This window comes from Mobula birostris, chromosome 12 (assembly GCF_030028105.1).
Source record: "Mobula birostris isolate sMobBir1 chromosome 12, sMobBir1.hap1, whole genome shotgun sequence".
Classification (NCBI taxonomy): domain Eukaryota; kingdom Metazoa; phylum Chordata; class Chondrichthyes; order Myliobatiformes; family Myliobatidae; genus Mobula; species Mobula birostris.
Window position 1 is genome coordinate 62,832,021 of NC_092381.1, and position 15,758 is coordinate 62,847,778.

At 38.6% G+C, this 15,758-nt stretch overlaps 1 protein-coding gene across 6 annotated transcripts in view; it reads right to left on the minus strand.

The window, feature by feature from the left end:
- Window positions 1–15,758, minus strand: part of efcab7 (EF-hand calcium binding domain 7) — a 64,178-nt gene that overhangs the window by 16,243 nt on the left and 32,177 nt on the right. For all 6 annotated transcript variants that reach the window (XM_072273902.1, XM_072273901.1, XM_072273898.1 and 3 more), the window contains exons 9-12: window positions 14,532–14,686; window positions 13,635–13,768; window positions 3,125–3,273; window positions 1,094–1,303 (exon numbers count right to left, since the gene is read on the minus strand). In XM_072273902.1, coding sequence (XP_072130003.1) covers window positions 1,094–1,303; window positions 3,125–3,273; window positions 13,635–13,768; window positions 14,532–14,686 — 648 coding nt within the window. The remainder of the gene's footprint in view (window positions 1–1,093; window positions 1,304–3,124; window positions 3,274–13,634; window positions 13,769–14,531; window positions 14,687–15,758) is intronic.

Consider the following 15,758-nt stretch of genomic DNA (forward strand, 5'->3'; position numbering starts at 1 on the left):
GCAGAAGTGATGGCTATGAAATAAACAGAGAAAGTGCTTAAAGTACAAAACAATCCAAGTAACTAGAGGTCATAGGTTAAGGGTGAAAGATGAAATATTTAAAGGAAACCCGGGGTGGGGGGGCCTTCTTCAGTCAGAGGGTGGTGCAACTGCGGAATGTGCTACCAGGGGAAGTGGTGTGTGAGTTTGTCTGTAACATTTTAGACAAGTTTGGATATGTACATAAATGGGAGGGGTATGGCAAGCTATGGTCCAGGTGTGGGTCAACCAGACTAGGCAAAATAACAGTTCGAACAAACCAGATGGGTTGAAGAAATTGGATCTATGCTGTAATCCTCTATTACTCTAATGCTAAGGAGGAAGAAGCACCTTCCAATAGTCTGTTGATGACTTGGCATCCACTTATGGGAGGGTAATTGAAAAGATTTGGTTTATGGGAATTAGACAAATAGCTTCTTAAATTGGCCACATCCTTAGTATTTTGACGTGATTACCAAACCAAACAAATCTCCAAAACTTCACTTTGCCTTTTAGCAAAAACCGCATGACTGGTATCTCTGACTTTTCTTCCCAGAACTGCAACTACACCACCATACTCATCCCACACCTCACACCCCTGCACTTCGACAAATTTTCCAATTTGTTGGGATAGCATCATTACTACATCTGTACTTGAGCGGTCTGGTCAAAGCACAGCTAATTCTGAACCACAAGCTTTGAGTGGTATGTTGAGAAGACATTAAACAAAGCCACTGCCTTTACTGGATTCAATGCCTTCTATTGTTTTACAATACTAAGAGTAGATAAGTTTGGAAAATGAGGTGATATAATGCAGCATTCTTCAACCAAAACGTTAAGAGCATACGCTGCAGTCCAGCAAGCTACAAATGATGGTGGATGATTATGCTCCATTAGCCTGTAATTTGGAATTAAGGAGTACCCAGAATTTTACCTTAAACAAACGGGATTTATTCAAAAGCCAACACAGATTTAAAATTCCTATAATTTTAATTTGCATTAAAGATTGCCAAAATGTGCAGGTGCTACAAGTATTACAAAAATCAAATTAAACTAATAAAAAGTTAATACATACTTTATTTTCAATTACTGAAGTGATTATTGTATCAGTCTTGTAAGTGTAAATCACCAATGCATTGTAACCCTTCATGGCTTTTGCTTCTCCTTTACTTATGACATTTTTGCAGATAACTAAATTCAGGAGCCTTCCATCTGCTTCCAGACTGATTGGTGTCAGCTTAATTTTGCTATCTTCTGCATAGATATCAACAACAAATGGACAAGCCTATATGAAAAAAATTCTTTAATGAGAAATTAATAAATAAAAACATCAATGCTCTGAAGTAAATATATAATTTGCATTTATATATTATCTTTTATCTCAGAAACCATCAGAAAGTCTCTACACAGAAGCTTAATTATAGTAATTGAAAGCTTGAAAGAGTAATCAAAAGCTTGGTTAGATCTAGAATTTGAGGAACAACGGAGGGGGAAAGAATGAGTCTTGATGAAGGGAATTAAGGAACCCAGGCCTAACAGACTGAAGGCATAGCTACCAAAAGTTAGAAGAACTTGATGGAATGTAATCTAAAGATACGCAGTGCAATTGCGAATTATTTCTGACGAGGGGCAATGATACTAGTTACAAGCTACGATTATGAAACTTAATTTATTGAATTTCTTAATAACCTAACAAAACAATTATGCAATATGCCTTTCCAGTAGCAGTTGACTCACAATTGGGAGCTCAACATACAGTAAATGTGTCTGCTATTGGTTAATGTTCTAAATTTAAATGCTTAATTAAAAAAGGTACACTAGCACTGTTGCAAAAGCAAAATACTACCAAAAGAAAATTACCTACAAATACTCGGCAGGTCAGGTAGCATTTAGGGACAAACAGGAAGTATCAATGATCATTCAGTACAAGCAAATCTTAACCTGATACACATTATAAACACAAGTTTTCTTCTTATATGTTAAATAAACCTAGCAATAACAATGTTCCAGAATAAATCATAAAATGTATACACCTGAAAGCATGAAAAATTTTAGAATTACATTTCTCTTTTATTGTAAACACAAAATAATCTGCAGATGCTGGGGTCAAAGCAACACTCACAACACGCTGGAGGAACGCAGCAGGTCGGGCAGCATCCGTGGAAACGATGAGTCGACGTTTCAGGCTGGAACCCTTCGTCGGGACTTTCCAATCCCTATACACCTCCATTCCCCATGAAGAAGGCCTCAAAGCCCTCCGCTACTTTCTGGATAATAGACCTCACCAGTTCCTCACCACCACTACCCTCCTCCGGTTGGTGGAACTGGTTCTCACACTCAATAACTTCCCTTTTGGCTCTTCCCACTTTCTTCAGACCAAGGGTGTAGCTATGGGAACTCGCATGGGCCCTAGCTATGCCTGCCTCTTTGTTGGTTTTGTGGAACAGTCTGTGCTCCAAACCTATTCTGGTACTGCTCCCCAACTTTTCCTTCGGTACATTGACGACTACATTGGTGCTGCTTCCTGCCCCCATGCTGAGCTCGTCAATTTCATCAACTTTACTTCTAACTTCCACCCAGCCCTCAAATTCACTTGGTCTATCTCGGACACTTCTCTCCCCTTTCTTGATCTCTCGGTCTCCATCTCTGGAGACAGACTGTCCATTGACATCTTCTACAAGCCCACTGACCCTCATAACTACCTCAACTAAACCTCTTCCCACCCCGCCACATGCAAAAATGCCATTCCCTATTCCCAGTTCCTCCGTCTCCACCGCATCTGCTCCGAGGATGAGGTTTTCTGTTCCAGGACATCTCAAATGTCCTCTTTCTTTAAGGATCGTAGTTTCCCTTCTGCTGTCATCAATGATGCCCTCACCCGCATCTCCTCTATTTCCCGCACTTCAGCCCTCACCCCATCCTCCCGCCACCACAACAGGGACAGAGTTCCCCTTGTCCTCACCTACCACCCCACCAACCTCCGGATCCAACACATTATCCTCCGCAACTTCCGCCACCTTCAACAGGACCCCACCACTAAGCACATCCTTCTCTCTTATTGTAAATTGTCGACAACTTATTGCTTTAAGGCTAAAGGAACACATACCTTTTGTATTTCCAGCGCTCTGTTGTAACCCATTGATTCAAGTGTAATCCAGAGATCTCTTGGATCACCTTCCCGATCATTGGCTTCCATCAGGTTCAATTCCATGAAACCCTGTCGTGTCAGTTGATTTTTCTTTGTGTCAAAGTTTTCTGTGCAGAATGTGGAAGTATGATGTGAAGTGAATATATAATTAAACCCCCTGTACAGATTTGCAAACCACATTCATCTGAGGTTGCTGTAACACAAATTCCAGCAAACAGTTCAAGCAGATATTACCAAAGACACTGGGAACATGTGACCCACCAAACCACTTAAATACAGCTCATATAACCCAGTGTCACTTGCATGTGATCTGGATAGAGGTAGTTATAGAGGAAAAAAAACTTAAAACAAAATCAACATTAAAAATTGTCTTAGCCTTCTCTGGTTCCATTGAAATTGTTTCAGCAATTTCATTTTCTCCTCATAACTTGTTTTCTACCTTGGTACTTTGCGAGTGAATCTGTGAAATGTATGCTATAAGCTCAGGATGGCTTTAATGGTATTCTAATGGTATTTACAAAACAGACAAACTACTTCAGTTGCAATTTAACTGGCGTTCTGTGACTCTATTCTATATTTCCATATTTTTATTTTTAAAACTCAGATTTTATTTCTTAAAATAGCTCTCATTGAAAATGATGGAACACATCAAATATTTTCATTTTAGTCTGCTACAACTGAGAACCATAAATGCATCTATGATGTGTACAGTCAGTGATGAAGTTCTAATGCAATTGAACAATCCATCACTGCTTAAAACCAACGGAAATAGACTGGACTGTGGCCAGCACACCGCCTCTTTAAAAAGCTGCCAGTGAAAGAGGAGTCGATGTGCTGGTCTGAAAGTGAGTTGAAAACCTCATTTTTTTAGACTCCCAATACCAACTATCTTGCTGGCAAACATGCAGTCTCTGGTAAATAAAACTGATGTTCTCAGAGTTAGGCTGCTGTATCAGAGGGACATTAGGAACACGTGCGTCCTTTGTTTTACGGAATCATGGTTAACCCCTTCCGTGCCAGATGCAGCGATTCGGATAGACAGCTTCACAATACATCATCAAGACAGGTTGGTTGAGTCTCTCAAAAGCAGAGTTAGAGGTATATGCCTCATGATCAATTCCTTGTGGTGTACTATCGTGTCAGTAACATCCCAATATTGCTCACCAGACCTGGAATACCTCGCAATTAAGTGCCGGCTATTTTACCTGCAGCAAGAGTTTTCAATGATCTTTTTGGTAGCGGTGTATATTCCACTTCAGGCTAATGTCAGACAGACTCTAGATGAACTGAGTAATGTAATCAACAGGCATGAAACAACACATCCTGATACCTTCTCCATTATCTTGGGGGATTTTAACCAGGCCAGCTTGCGAAAGTCACTAAATAATTATTATCAACAAATCACCTGTATCACCAGAGGAAATACACACTGGACCACTCTTACACTAAGTTCAAGAGTGCCTACCACGCTATTCCACACCCTGCTCACACTTTGGTAAGTCTGATCACCTGGCTGTACTTCTACTCCCCGAGTGTAGGCAGAGACTTAAGACTGCAGTACTAGTAGTGAGGACCAAGAAGGTATGGACCAGGGAAGCACAGAAGCACACGCAAGACTGCTTTGAATCAATTTTCAGGGCATCATCTTCGAGCCTGGATGAAAATGTCACAATTGTTACCGACTACATTAAAACCTATGTGGATGAGCGTGTGCCAACAAAATCTTACTGTACATTCCCAAACCGAAAGCTGTGGGTGATATAGGAGGTTCATAAGTCTGCTCAGGGCTAGATCTGTGGCACTTAAGTCCGGTGATCTAGGTCTGTATAAGAAAACCAGGTATGACTTGTGGAGAGCTATTTCAAGTGCCAAGAAACAATTCAGGGAGAGGTTGGAGGCGACATCAGATGCATGTCAATTCTGGCAGGGTTTGCAGGCCATTACTTCCTACTAAGCAAAACCCAATGGCAGTGATACTTCACTACCAGACGAGCTCAACATCTTTTATGCTTGCTTTAAAAGGGAGAATAAACCCACATTTATGAGGATCCCTGCAACACCTAGTGACCCTCTGATCTCTGTCTCAGAAGCTGATGTCAGGCTGTCTTGCAAGGCAGCAGGGCCTAATGGAGTACCAGGTAAGGCTCTGAAAACCTGTACCAACCAACTGGCGGGAGTATTCAAAGATATTTTAATCTCTCACTGCTACAGTTGGAAATTCCCACCTGCTGCAAAAGAGCAGCAATTATATTAGTGCTCAAGAAGAGCAGTGTGAGCTGCCTCAATGACTATCATCCAGAAGCACTCACATCTAAGGTGATGAAATGCTTTGAGAGGTTGGTCATGGCTAGAATCAACACCTGTCTCAAGGAGGACCTGGACCCACAGCAATTTGACTATTGCTACAATAGGTTACGGCAGACGTGATCTCAAATGGCTCTCCATGTAGCCTTGGATCACCTGGCCAATGCAAATACCTATGTCAGGATGCTGTTTATTGACTATGGCTCAGCATTTATCACCATTATTCCTACAGTCCTGATCAAAAAGCTACAGAACCTAGGCCCTTGTACCTCCTTTGTAACTGGATCCTTGACTTCCTAATCAGAAGACCACAATCAGTCCGGACTGGAAATAACATCTTCACTTTGCTGACAATTAACACTGGCACTCCACAGGGAAGGAGGTACAGAAGCCTGAAGGCACATACTCAGCTTCTTTCCTTCTGCCAAACGATTTCTAAATGGACATTGAACCCATGAACACTACCTTAATACTTTTTTATTTTTGTTATTTTACACTACTTATTTTAACTTAACTGTTTAATAGAGATATATACTTAATGTAACTCAGTTTTTTCTCTATATTTATCATCTATTTCATTGCATTGCTGCTGTAAAGTTAACAAATTTCACGACATATGCCAGTGATATTAAAACTGATTCTGAAAACTCAGGCAACACACATAAAAGTTGCTGGTGAACGCAGCAGGCCAGGCAGCATCTCTAGGAAGAGGTGCAGTCGACGTTTCAGGCCAAGACCCTTCGTCCTGACGAAGGGTCTCGGCCTGAAACGTCAACTGTTCCTCTTCCTAGAGATGCTGCCTGGCCTGCTGCATTCACTAGCAACTTTTAAGTGTGTTGCTTGAATTTCCAGCATCTGCAGAATTCCTGTTGTTTGCGTTTCTGAAAACTCAGATCATTTTTATGTATTTAGACATCTAGAAATGTACTTTTGGGGAAATGCATGTTTCAACAAATAGCTTTGAATGAGTTTCCACTGAGTGTATGCTCATATCCCTTGCTTTCTTTGTCAAAGTGCATCACCTCATAATTAGACCCATAAAACTACACCATTTGTTCTTTCTACTAACTCTGAAAGTCCTACTCACTGTCTCCCTTTGAAGCCATGCCTAGATATGCAGAAAATAAAGGAGCACCGAAACGTGAATGCAGTTCATTTTCTGCTCTCAGCAGCACTCATTTACCATACTTTGTCAACGTGCTCCATTTCTCTCATCTCTAAGAATTTGTACCCTGTAATGTATGCCTGTTGCTAAATTGGGTTTTACTGATTTATTTAATTGGCTTATTCATGATTAAGTGGAGAGGTGCACCACTGTTGACAGGTGGAGGGCAAAGGGGGCAATAGAGACAGGAATCCTACAAATGAACCAAGAAATGTAGACAGATAGATAGATATACTTTATTGATCCCGAGGGAAATTGGGTTTCGTTACAGCTGCACCAACCAAGAATAGAGCATAAATATAGCAATACAAAAACCACAAACAATCAAACAACAATATGCAAACTATGCCAGATGGAAATAAGTCCAGGACCAGCCTATTGGCTCAGGGTGTCTGACCCTCCACGGGAGGAGCTGCAAAGTTCGATGGCCATGTGCATGTGTATGTTGCCACTTCAAAGGCGGTCAGATTTAAATCTTTGCACATGCCCATGTGTCAGATTTGTAGCTGAGCAGTCAATATCCAAGTATGTTTTTTTAATGTTTTATAGTTTTATACTCTACATATGTATATATATATATATATATATATATATATATATACACACAAACATATACATATATATACATATACACATACAGATATTCACATATACACACACACACACACATATATATATATATATATATATATAAAAAAACCCACAGTCATGACACAATAAAGAAACACTGAAGATGTGCTTGAGTACAATAGATTAGCTGGGAATTTGGATTAGCATTCAGAGACAAATAGCTCAGTTTTGCTTGCATGATAACATTCACTTCAAAATATCTCCCTCTGGATTTTTTTAACTAAACATATTATCGAACTGCGCTCATTCTTCTGCATCACTTAAAATCTATTTTCTTTTCCACCTAATCTCTCCAAGATTGTATTTTGGACCCTATGATTATTGGTTCTGTTCAATGTTGTGCATCCACAACTAAGCTATAATTATCCTTTCATATTAATGCTGATATCACTTATGGCTGTGCAATCCAGTTATTTTCAAGATCTCACAAATTCTCCCTTAACTACAAAATTTTCTTGGTTTAATTGATTGTTTTGAAGGTTTAATATACTGCAAATGCAAATATTGTTCATGCTGAATTACTTCTCACACCAGTGGATTCAATAATTTTAAGATATTGACATTGCTGATAAGGCCAACACTTATTTCCCATCCTTAATTTCACTTCAGAAGCTGGCAAACAAGCACTTCCTTTGGCCATCTGATTAAGGAGCTCCCATCATACACAGTCCCAAGATTAGAGTCAGAAACTATGAAGCACCACTGATATTCTTTCAAATTAGAATGATGACCTGGAGGTGCAAGAACTGTCAGAGCAATCTGGGTGAATCATTGGGTTTCACTTCCAATGGGTTACATTTGTTACAATTGCACCATCACCCCAGCTGTTTTCTATATGAAAAAACCCTGAGCCTTTATGCTAAGTTTCAAAATCTTCACGGAACAATTACAACGTAATAAGAAATCCAAAGGCATTGATCTTTCAGACTTTTTTTTTCCTCTGTTTCACACTTAACATCTTAAACTCGTTTTGCTCGACATCACCTACCTTTGTTCATGTAATTTGTTCTAAAAGCACTGCATACTTCTCCAAAGATTTTCAACATTCATTCAACCCTTTATTCTAACACCAGAACATCAACATGACATTTTGGAATTATGATTACAATTGCAAAACAAAATAATGTCAGCAATAGTTTACTTATTTCTACCAACCTCTATACTTTAGCCTCCACTACATCAAAAGACCAAATGTAGATTCACAGGGTACCTGCACCCTGCCCGAGCTCCAGTTGCGTGCCATTTCAACTCACCTCCCCATTTCCATACCAGCCTGACTGTTCTCAGTCTTTTCCACTTAACTGCTAAGATGAGGATTTAACAAAACAACATCTAATATTCCATCTGTGTATTGTATAGCCCAATGGTATTAATACAGAATTTTCCAATTTCATGTAACCCTCATTTCCTGTACTCCATTATCTCCACTCCTTCCAGTTCATCTCTGGTCCTCATATCTTTGTTCCCTTTCCTGAACTCCCCCATTCACCATCATACATTTGCATCTGCCTCCCCTTCCTGGTTCAATCCACCCACTACATACACATTTCACCCACCAGATCCTTTTCCCCATCTGGTTCAACCTGTACTTCGTCCCTCCCCTAATAGTCCCATTTCCACTTTCTATACATCATTCTCCAGCAACTGTCTCCATCTTACCCCTCCCTCTCCCCCACCTGGTTCCTTCTGCCCATCCATTTGCCTGCAGGCTGGTACCATTTGCCAGCATTGCCAAACATAGAATGTTCTGCATTTCAATCTCTGAGCCTAAAAGTTGAAAATCAGCCTAATTGCTCACACTGTCAAACCTACGTAAATATCTGGATTTGCTGATTCACCAAGGATTAGTAATTAATGAAGCTGGAGAGAAAATTATTCTCCTAAATTCAGTATGAGAAAGAAAATTTAGATATTTAAAACAAATGAATGGTGATGATAAAAGTAGCAGCAGACCAATAATGAACTGGAAAACAGATCCCTTGATGCCTGCACCTTAAAGGTTCTTGCACAAATTATTCTACCACTAAATAAGTTTCCATCCAACAACGTAAACACGAGGAATTCTGCAGATGCTGGAAATTCAAGCAACACACATCAAAGTTGCTGGTGAACGCAGCAGGCCAGGCAGCATCTCTAGGAAGAGGTACAGTCGACGTTTCAGGCCGAGACCCTTCGTCAGGACTAACTGAAGAAAGAGCTGGTAAGAGATTTAAAAGTGGGAGGGGGAGGGGGAGATCCAAAATGATAGGAGAAGACAGGAGGGGGAGGAATGGAGCCAAGAGCTGGACAGGTGATTGGCAAAAGGGATATGAGAGGATCATGGGACAGGAGGCCCAGGGAGAAGGAAAAGTGGGGGGGGGGGGAACCCAGAGGATGGGCAAGGGGTATTGACTGAGGGACAGAGGGAGAAAAAGGAGAGTGAGAGAAAGAATGTGTGTATATAAATAACGGATGGGGTACGAGGGGGAGGTGGGGCATTAGCAGAAGTTAGAGAAGTCAATGTTCATGCCATCAAGTTGGAGGCTACCCAGATGGAATATAAGGTGTTGTTCCTCCAACCTGAGTGTGGCTTCATCTTTACAGTAGAGGAGGCCGTGGATAGACATGTCAGAATGGGAATGGGATGTGGAATTAATCCCAGTGGCCACACATTTTGCCCATCCTCTGGGTCCCCCCCACCCCCGCCACCTTGTCTTTCTTCCCGGACCTCCTGTCCCATGATCCTCTCGTCTCCCTTTTGCCAATCACCTGTCTACCTCTTGGCTCTATCCCTCCCCCTCCTGTCTTCTCCTATCATTTTGGATCTCCCCCTCCCCCTCTTAAATCTCTTACTAGCTCTTTCTTCAGTTAGTCCTGACGAAGGGTCTCGGCCCGAAACGTCGACTGTATCTCTTCCTATAGATGCTGCCTGGCCTGCTGTGTTCACCAGCAACTTTGATGTGTGCTGCTTCCATCCAACAACATCATTTTGGGTTTATGTTATTGGCTCTGGATTAGCTTTGTTGTTGCAGGGTTAGGGAAGGGAACCCTTTTGGTATAGTTCTAAACTTATTTAGCCTTGACTTGTTCTATCAACTTCAGGTTTAGCCTTGATTTGTACTATCAACCTCTTGAGTAACCTTGCTCTCTGAAATGATGTGAAAAAACTATACAGCTGCAAATATCCACAAAATCTTGCACAAATACAAGTTATCACTTTGAGAAATTAGAGAGAAAAATTTAAAAAGATTAAATATTTTTTTTTCTTATTTGGATATGCTAAAATGATTTACAATGGGTTTTAAGCCTATTTGTCCTGCTGACAAACAAAAGCCAACTTAAATGATCCTACACTGTATATCCAGCTAGCTCTGGAATGCAGAGCAAACATTCAGACCAGCATCTTAAAATAAAATGCTATGCAATACTGAGTATAGCGCTTTTGACTTCTTGACCCTGTGTGTCTCTTTCAGATGATAAATACTGTCTTCCCCATTTCAAATATTCTGTCTTCCTTTCATTATACAGGCCATGTTTATCTCCTATTTTAAAATACCCATATGTAAGCATTAGAAATATGTTTCTCAAAACAAAGATATTAAAATATTTAGATTAAAAAAAGTTTAAGCTTAAGAAAGGTAAAATGAAAACAGATTCCACCAAATTCAGGACAAATGTCCAAAAAATTGTACTTTACAGAAAAAATGATCACTATATATGAAACAATTTTCCAAGTAGTTAGATGAAAACCTCTTGGGTAGAAATTTGCTCTCTGTTGTATGTACTAACACATGAGCAGAAATGCATACATGTTGAACTTTGCTTCCAAAAGTTAGATCTAGTTACTGAATTTCGGAACCAGACTTCAATGTGTTTACATCACCGCTGTATACATTTAGTGCTTACAACAAAAGAGGAATTTATTTCCCCATAACATTTTAAAACTAATTAACTGCTAAAATACAGAAGAATGACTGAAGGTGGGCTGAATAACCTTCCTCATCGTAACTGTCTTGATTAGCAGATTCCTAGCTCAATACTTAAATCCCTGGTTTTCAATTACTCGTGCTGTTTTAGGTAGTTAACGTCTTTGCTATTCCCTCTGGACTGTGCAATGTGTATTCAATAATATCTTGCATCAATAGATTATGGGAATTGATTTGTTACTACGATGATGCTTGCATATTCACTGCAGTCAAGATTTTTAAACAAAAAATACTCACTAATCAAATCACTCCACCATTAGCTACTCTTCACTGTAAGTGTAAAAATCTCACATGATTTGTCTATGAATGTCATGCCACATTGCCCTAAATATAGACCATAGCATTTGTTCATGAAAGAAAATCTCTTCTACATAGCAGCAGATCTGCCACTTACCTTTGATTAGATCATTTAAAGATATACACTTATTAACAATGGAGATACAAAAGCTGCAAATGCTAGAACCTGAAGTAAAAAAAAATGCTACACAAGCTCAGCAGGTTGAGCATCATCTGTGGGGTTGGGGGGGGAGAAAAGAATTGCTGATGTGCTAATGCAGGGTCCTCATCCAAAGTGCTGACAATTTCTTTGCTCCCATAGATGCGACTTGATGCATTGAGTTTCTCCAGTTGTTTGGTTTTTGTTACTAATTAACCCAACTTATTTGTTGAATTAAACAAAGTAACATTTATCAAAACCACCCACAGCATTTGTAAAATATTCAAAGCAGAAAAATATGTAATGATGATCAATATTTTTCAAACTTTTAGCATATCATTGGCAGAGATAGTTCTGGAATTCATTCAAGGGAGCCTATGATGTACACAAATAAAACTGGGAAGCCTTCCATACTACATTATATTTAAGACCTAAATATACTAAGGGTTTACTATTGTATCCTTAGCAGAGCATCATAAATTTCAATGCAGAATTTGACAACTAAAATCTGGTAAATATGGCAAACATTACTGGCAACTGAGTTTGCTTTTGCAATAACAAGCCTGATTAATATAACTTGAGTATGAAGGAACATTGATTAAATTTTGGCAAATCTGGATTGCTTCATGGAGATATTTTCACACTGTTCTATTGTCACACTCATTCATTTATAATCGTAACTGTTGCAGAGTAGTTAAACACTTTTCCAAGCATGGATCCATTATGTTTTTCCAAAGTTAATGAAAATGTAACTCCCATCCAAATGCCTGAATTTCCATTTTTTCTTGATGAGCAGCAACATGAATCCACTATTACTGCAAGACTCTGGCAATCTCCTATTAGTCTGAGATACATTCAACTTCAACTTATATCTGTTGTGTAATTAAAGATACATTTGCTAGTCATAGCTAATGTATGAGGAAATTATAAGAAATGGAAGTACTCAAAGAAAAATACAGAATATATCACTGCAAGGAAATCTTCACATGGTACTTCATACACCAACAATAACTTCTGAAAAAACAATTTTAAAAATATGTGCTAAGGCCTAAATTTTTGCGTGACCTCAGGCTTGTTCCTTATTCTTTGAATAAATCAATTCCCTAGTTTCTATTTAAATACAAAAATATCACTGTGTACGTATAATAAAATGTATCCTTCTAACTTTTGGTAGCAAGATGAGTGAATACAGAAAAAATATTCCAACTCCCAATCTGAAAATAACTATCTTGTGCTTGACCCAATAAATGGGAGATGTTTGCTTATTTACTGATGTCCCTAAGATACTGAAAATATGCAGCAATTCTTACTGTCCCATTTCTTTCCCAGAAATTTACGCAGGCCATCTACAGGGGTGGGCAAAGGGTCTCAAGTATCTTTAGATGATGCCCTAAAACCACCCATTACAAGGTACAAAAGAATTCCCATTTTAACTCTTCGTAACATCCAAGATATTCATTGCTCCTTTAATGCTTTTGACTGACAGATAGAATGTTGTCCAAAATACACTCATAAGTTTTATAATCTGAGCAGCTGGAAATGAGAACTTAGACCAAACAAGCCATCTTCTTTTCTCACTCTTCCTTCAGTTAGTCCTGACGAAGGGTCTCGGCCTGAAACGTCAACTGTACCACTTCCTAGAGATGCTGCCTGGCCTGCTGCGTTCACCAGCAACTTTGATGTGTGCTGCATCTTCTTTTCTCATTTGTTTTCCTATTTCTTTCAATAACTTCTAATTACATCTTGAATTGCCAGATAAAATACTTCCCTGTAACAATGTATTGTTACTCTCAAAATGAAAATTTCCAGCATTACTTCTATTGTAATTTTACGCTTCCTTTTTTAAAAAAAAACAGGATTTGGTATTTAAACATAACAACAATGAAAAATTGTCCAGATTAAAAATACTTCTGTTTAAAACAGAAAACATGGGAATTACCAAACTGCAAATAATATTGTTCACCTCACCTTGACACAAAACCCAGGCCTCACTGTCACATTTCTCTCCACTGGTTCTCAACTCAAAGAAGTTATATTCGTCAAAGCTTAAAAGCCCATTGCCATCTAAATCGATAACTTCAAAGATGTCTGATAGTGCAGCCCTAAGCAAAGGAAAAGAATCAAATTGGAGAGATTGTATCATCAAAATACAGAATAATCCTTAGGTACTATGGTAATTGCATCTTCGAAAACTCAATAGCATTTTTCTCCTCACGTGCATAATTTTACAATGTTTTTTAAGCCCTTTGTTACTGCATCCCTAAAGGATTGGAATTATCAAAATAATATGAAAGCAGAAAACACTGCAAAAATAAGCACTAAGATAATATTCTAAAGACAAATTTTCTCCCTACTAGTCAGAAGCAACATAACTTGCATCTTATTTTTGTCTAAAACTGGTTAAAAGAATTACAGTATCAACATTTATTTGGAGATACAGCATGGTAACAGGCCCTTCCAGGCCAACATGCCCATGCCACCCATTTGAACAATTAACCTATTAGCCTATTCGTCTAATATGAAATAGTAAAGATTACCAAAAAAATTTACAACATTATCCAATTATTTCAATGTATACAAATAACTAGTTATCAGTTCATCAGAGAAGTATATTTGAACTTCTCCCATTTTCGGTAATACTAATGGGCTTATCTAGCATGAGTGTGGTGTTCTGATAAAGAGGGGTTAAACTGATTTGTTAACTTATTATTTTCTCTTCGATAAGCTGAGAGTCTGCTGTGCATTTCCAAAAATTCTTTTTTTTTTTTTTACCTCTAACACTGATGATTTGTTTATATTCTGCAAATAACATCTTTTTAAAAGTACCTATTATGCACAACATTTATTTAAAATAAACTCTCATACCTGAATTCCTTGGTGAGCATTAAGTCACCATTTTCCCTGTGGACCAGTTTGGCCTCTCGGATCATTGATTTATTCCTCTTCCTTAATCTGCAGCCAGTAGTGAATGGGATTAGATGATAAACTCCTGAATGAAGCTCTCCCTTCCATCCAAATCTCTGTTATAGGAAATTATAATTTAAACAAGCTATCACTGTAAATCAAGAATCAAACATTTTACTTCAATTTGTTAAACAGGTTTTGTTTAAGTGCACAAAAATTGGTGCCACAAACTTTTCTTACACCGATGGGAGTCAAATTCAAATCTAAACTAGTTTGACAGGTTTCCCTGTAACTAGCATAAAGCTTCAAGATAAAAGAATAAGATTTATTCCAATTTTGAATCCAAATCAAGAAAATTGCTCATTTTAACACTCCTGGACAACACAATTGGAAAGAGCTGATGGTATATTGCATTGTTCAGGTGAATTGCTCGAATAGCACAAAGTTACCAAATGCTTATTCTAGGTTTCATACTTAAGGAAATATGAATTTCTACCAAAGCTTGTGTCAGAGTCCTTCCTTGCTAAAACAATTTTCTCTGGCACTTTAGATCATAGGAGCTAAAGACAAAGACAGAATGAATCCATTGTCCTGCTTATCCACAGGAGGCCTTAAGGCTTTGACAGTACAACTGTAAGGAGCATCAACAGGTTGTGATAGACATGATGTGGGACTTAAAAAGTCAATATTTGCTGATACCCACCTCTGCTTTTTGCTTAGGTGGAGCAAAATAGACAACTGTGTAACACTACTGTTGGCATGCAAGAGAAAAGGAGATGAAAAATCCATCTAAGACATTGTTTTCCTTATGTTTCAAACAAATGACCAATGTCTGACACTGCAGGTGATTCTTATGAAGAAATGAGGAAAACAAAGATGGATACTGCAGTTGATCCATGCAGTTTCAAATAGCAAAACTGGGGAAACTTGCCTTCTCCATGACAGGTCCTTTTTTTTTTTTAAAAAGAGAATAGTTGGTTATTGTTGTTCATGCATCAGACTATTGTTGGTTCTCAACTGACACAGACCAAGACTTTTGTTTGATTGACATCGATGTGATAAGATGACAGATATTAAAGCAAAATCTGGTTCTAGAGGGGGCAGATAATCCATTCATCCCTTTCATTATACAAAACACCCATCTGACTGCCATTTGAAGATAAAGCTTCACTCACTCAGTTCATGTAA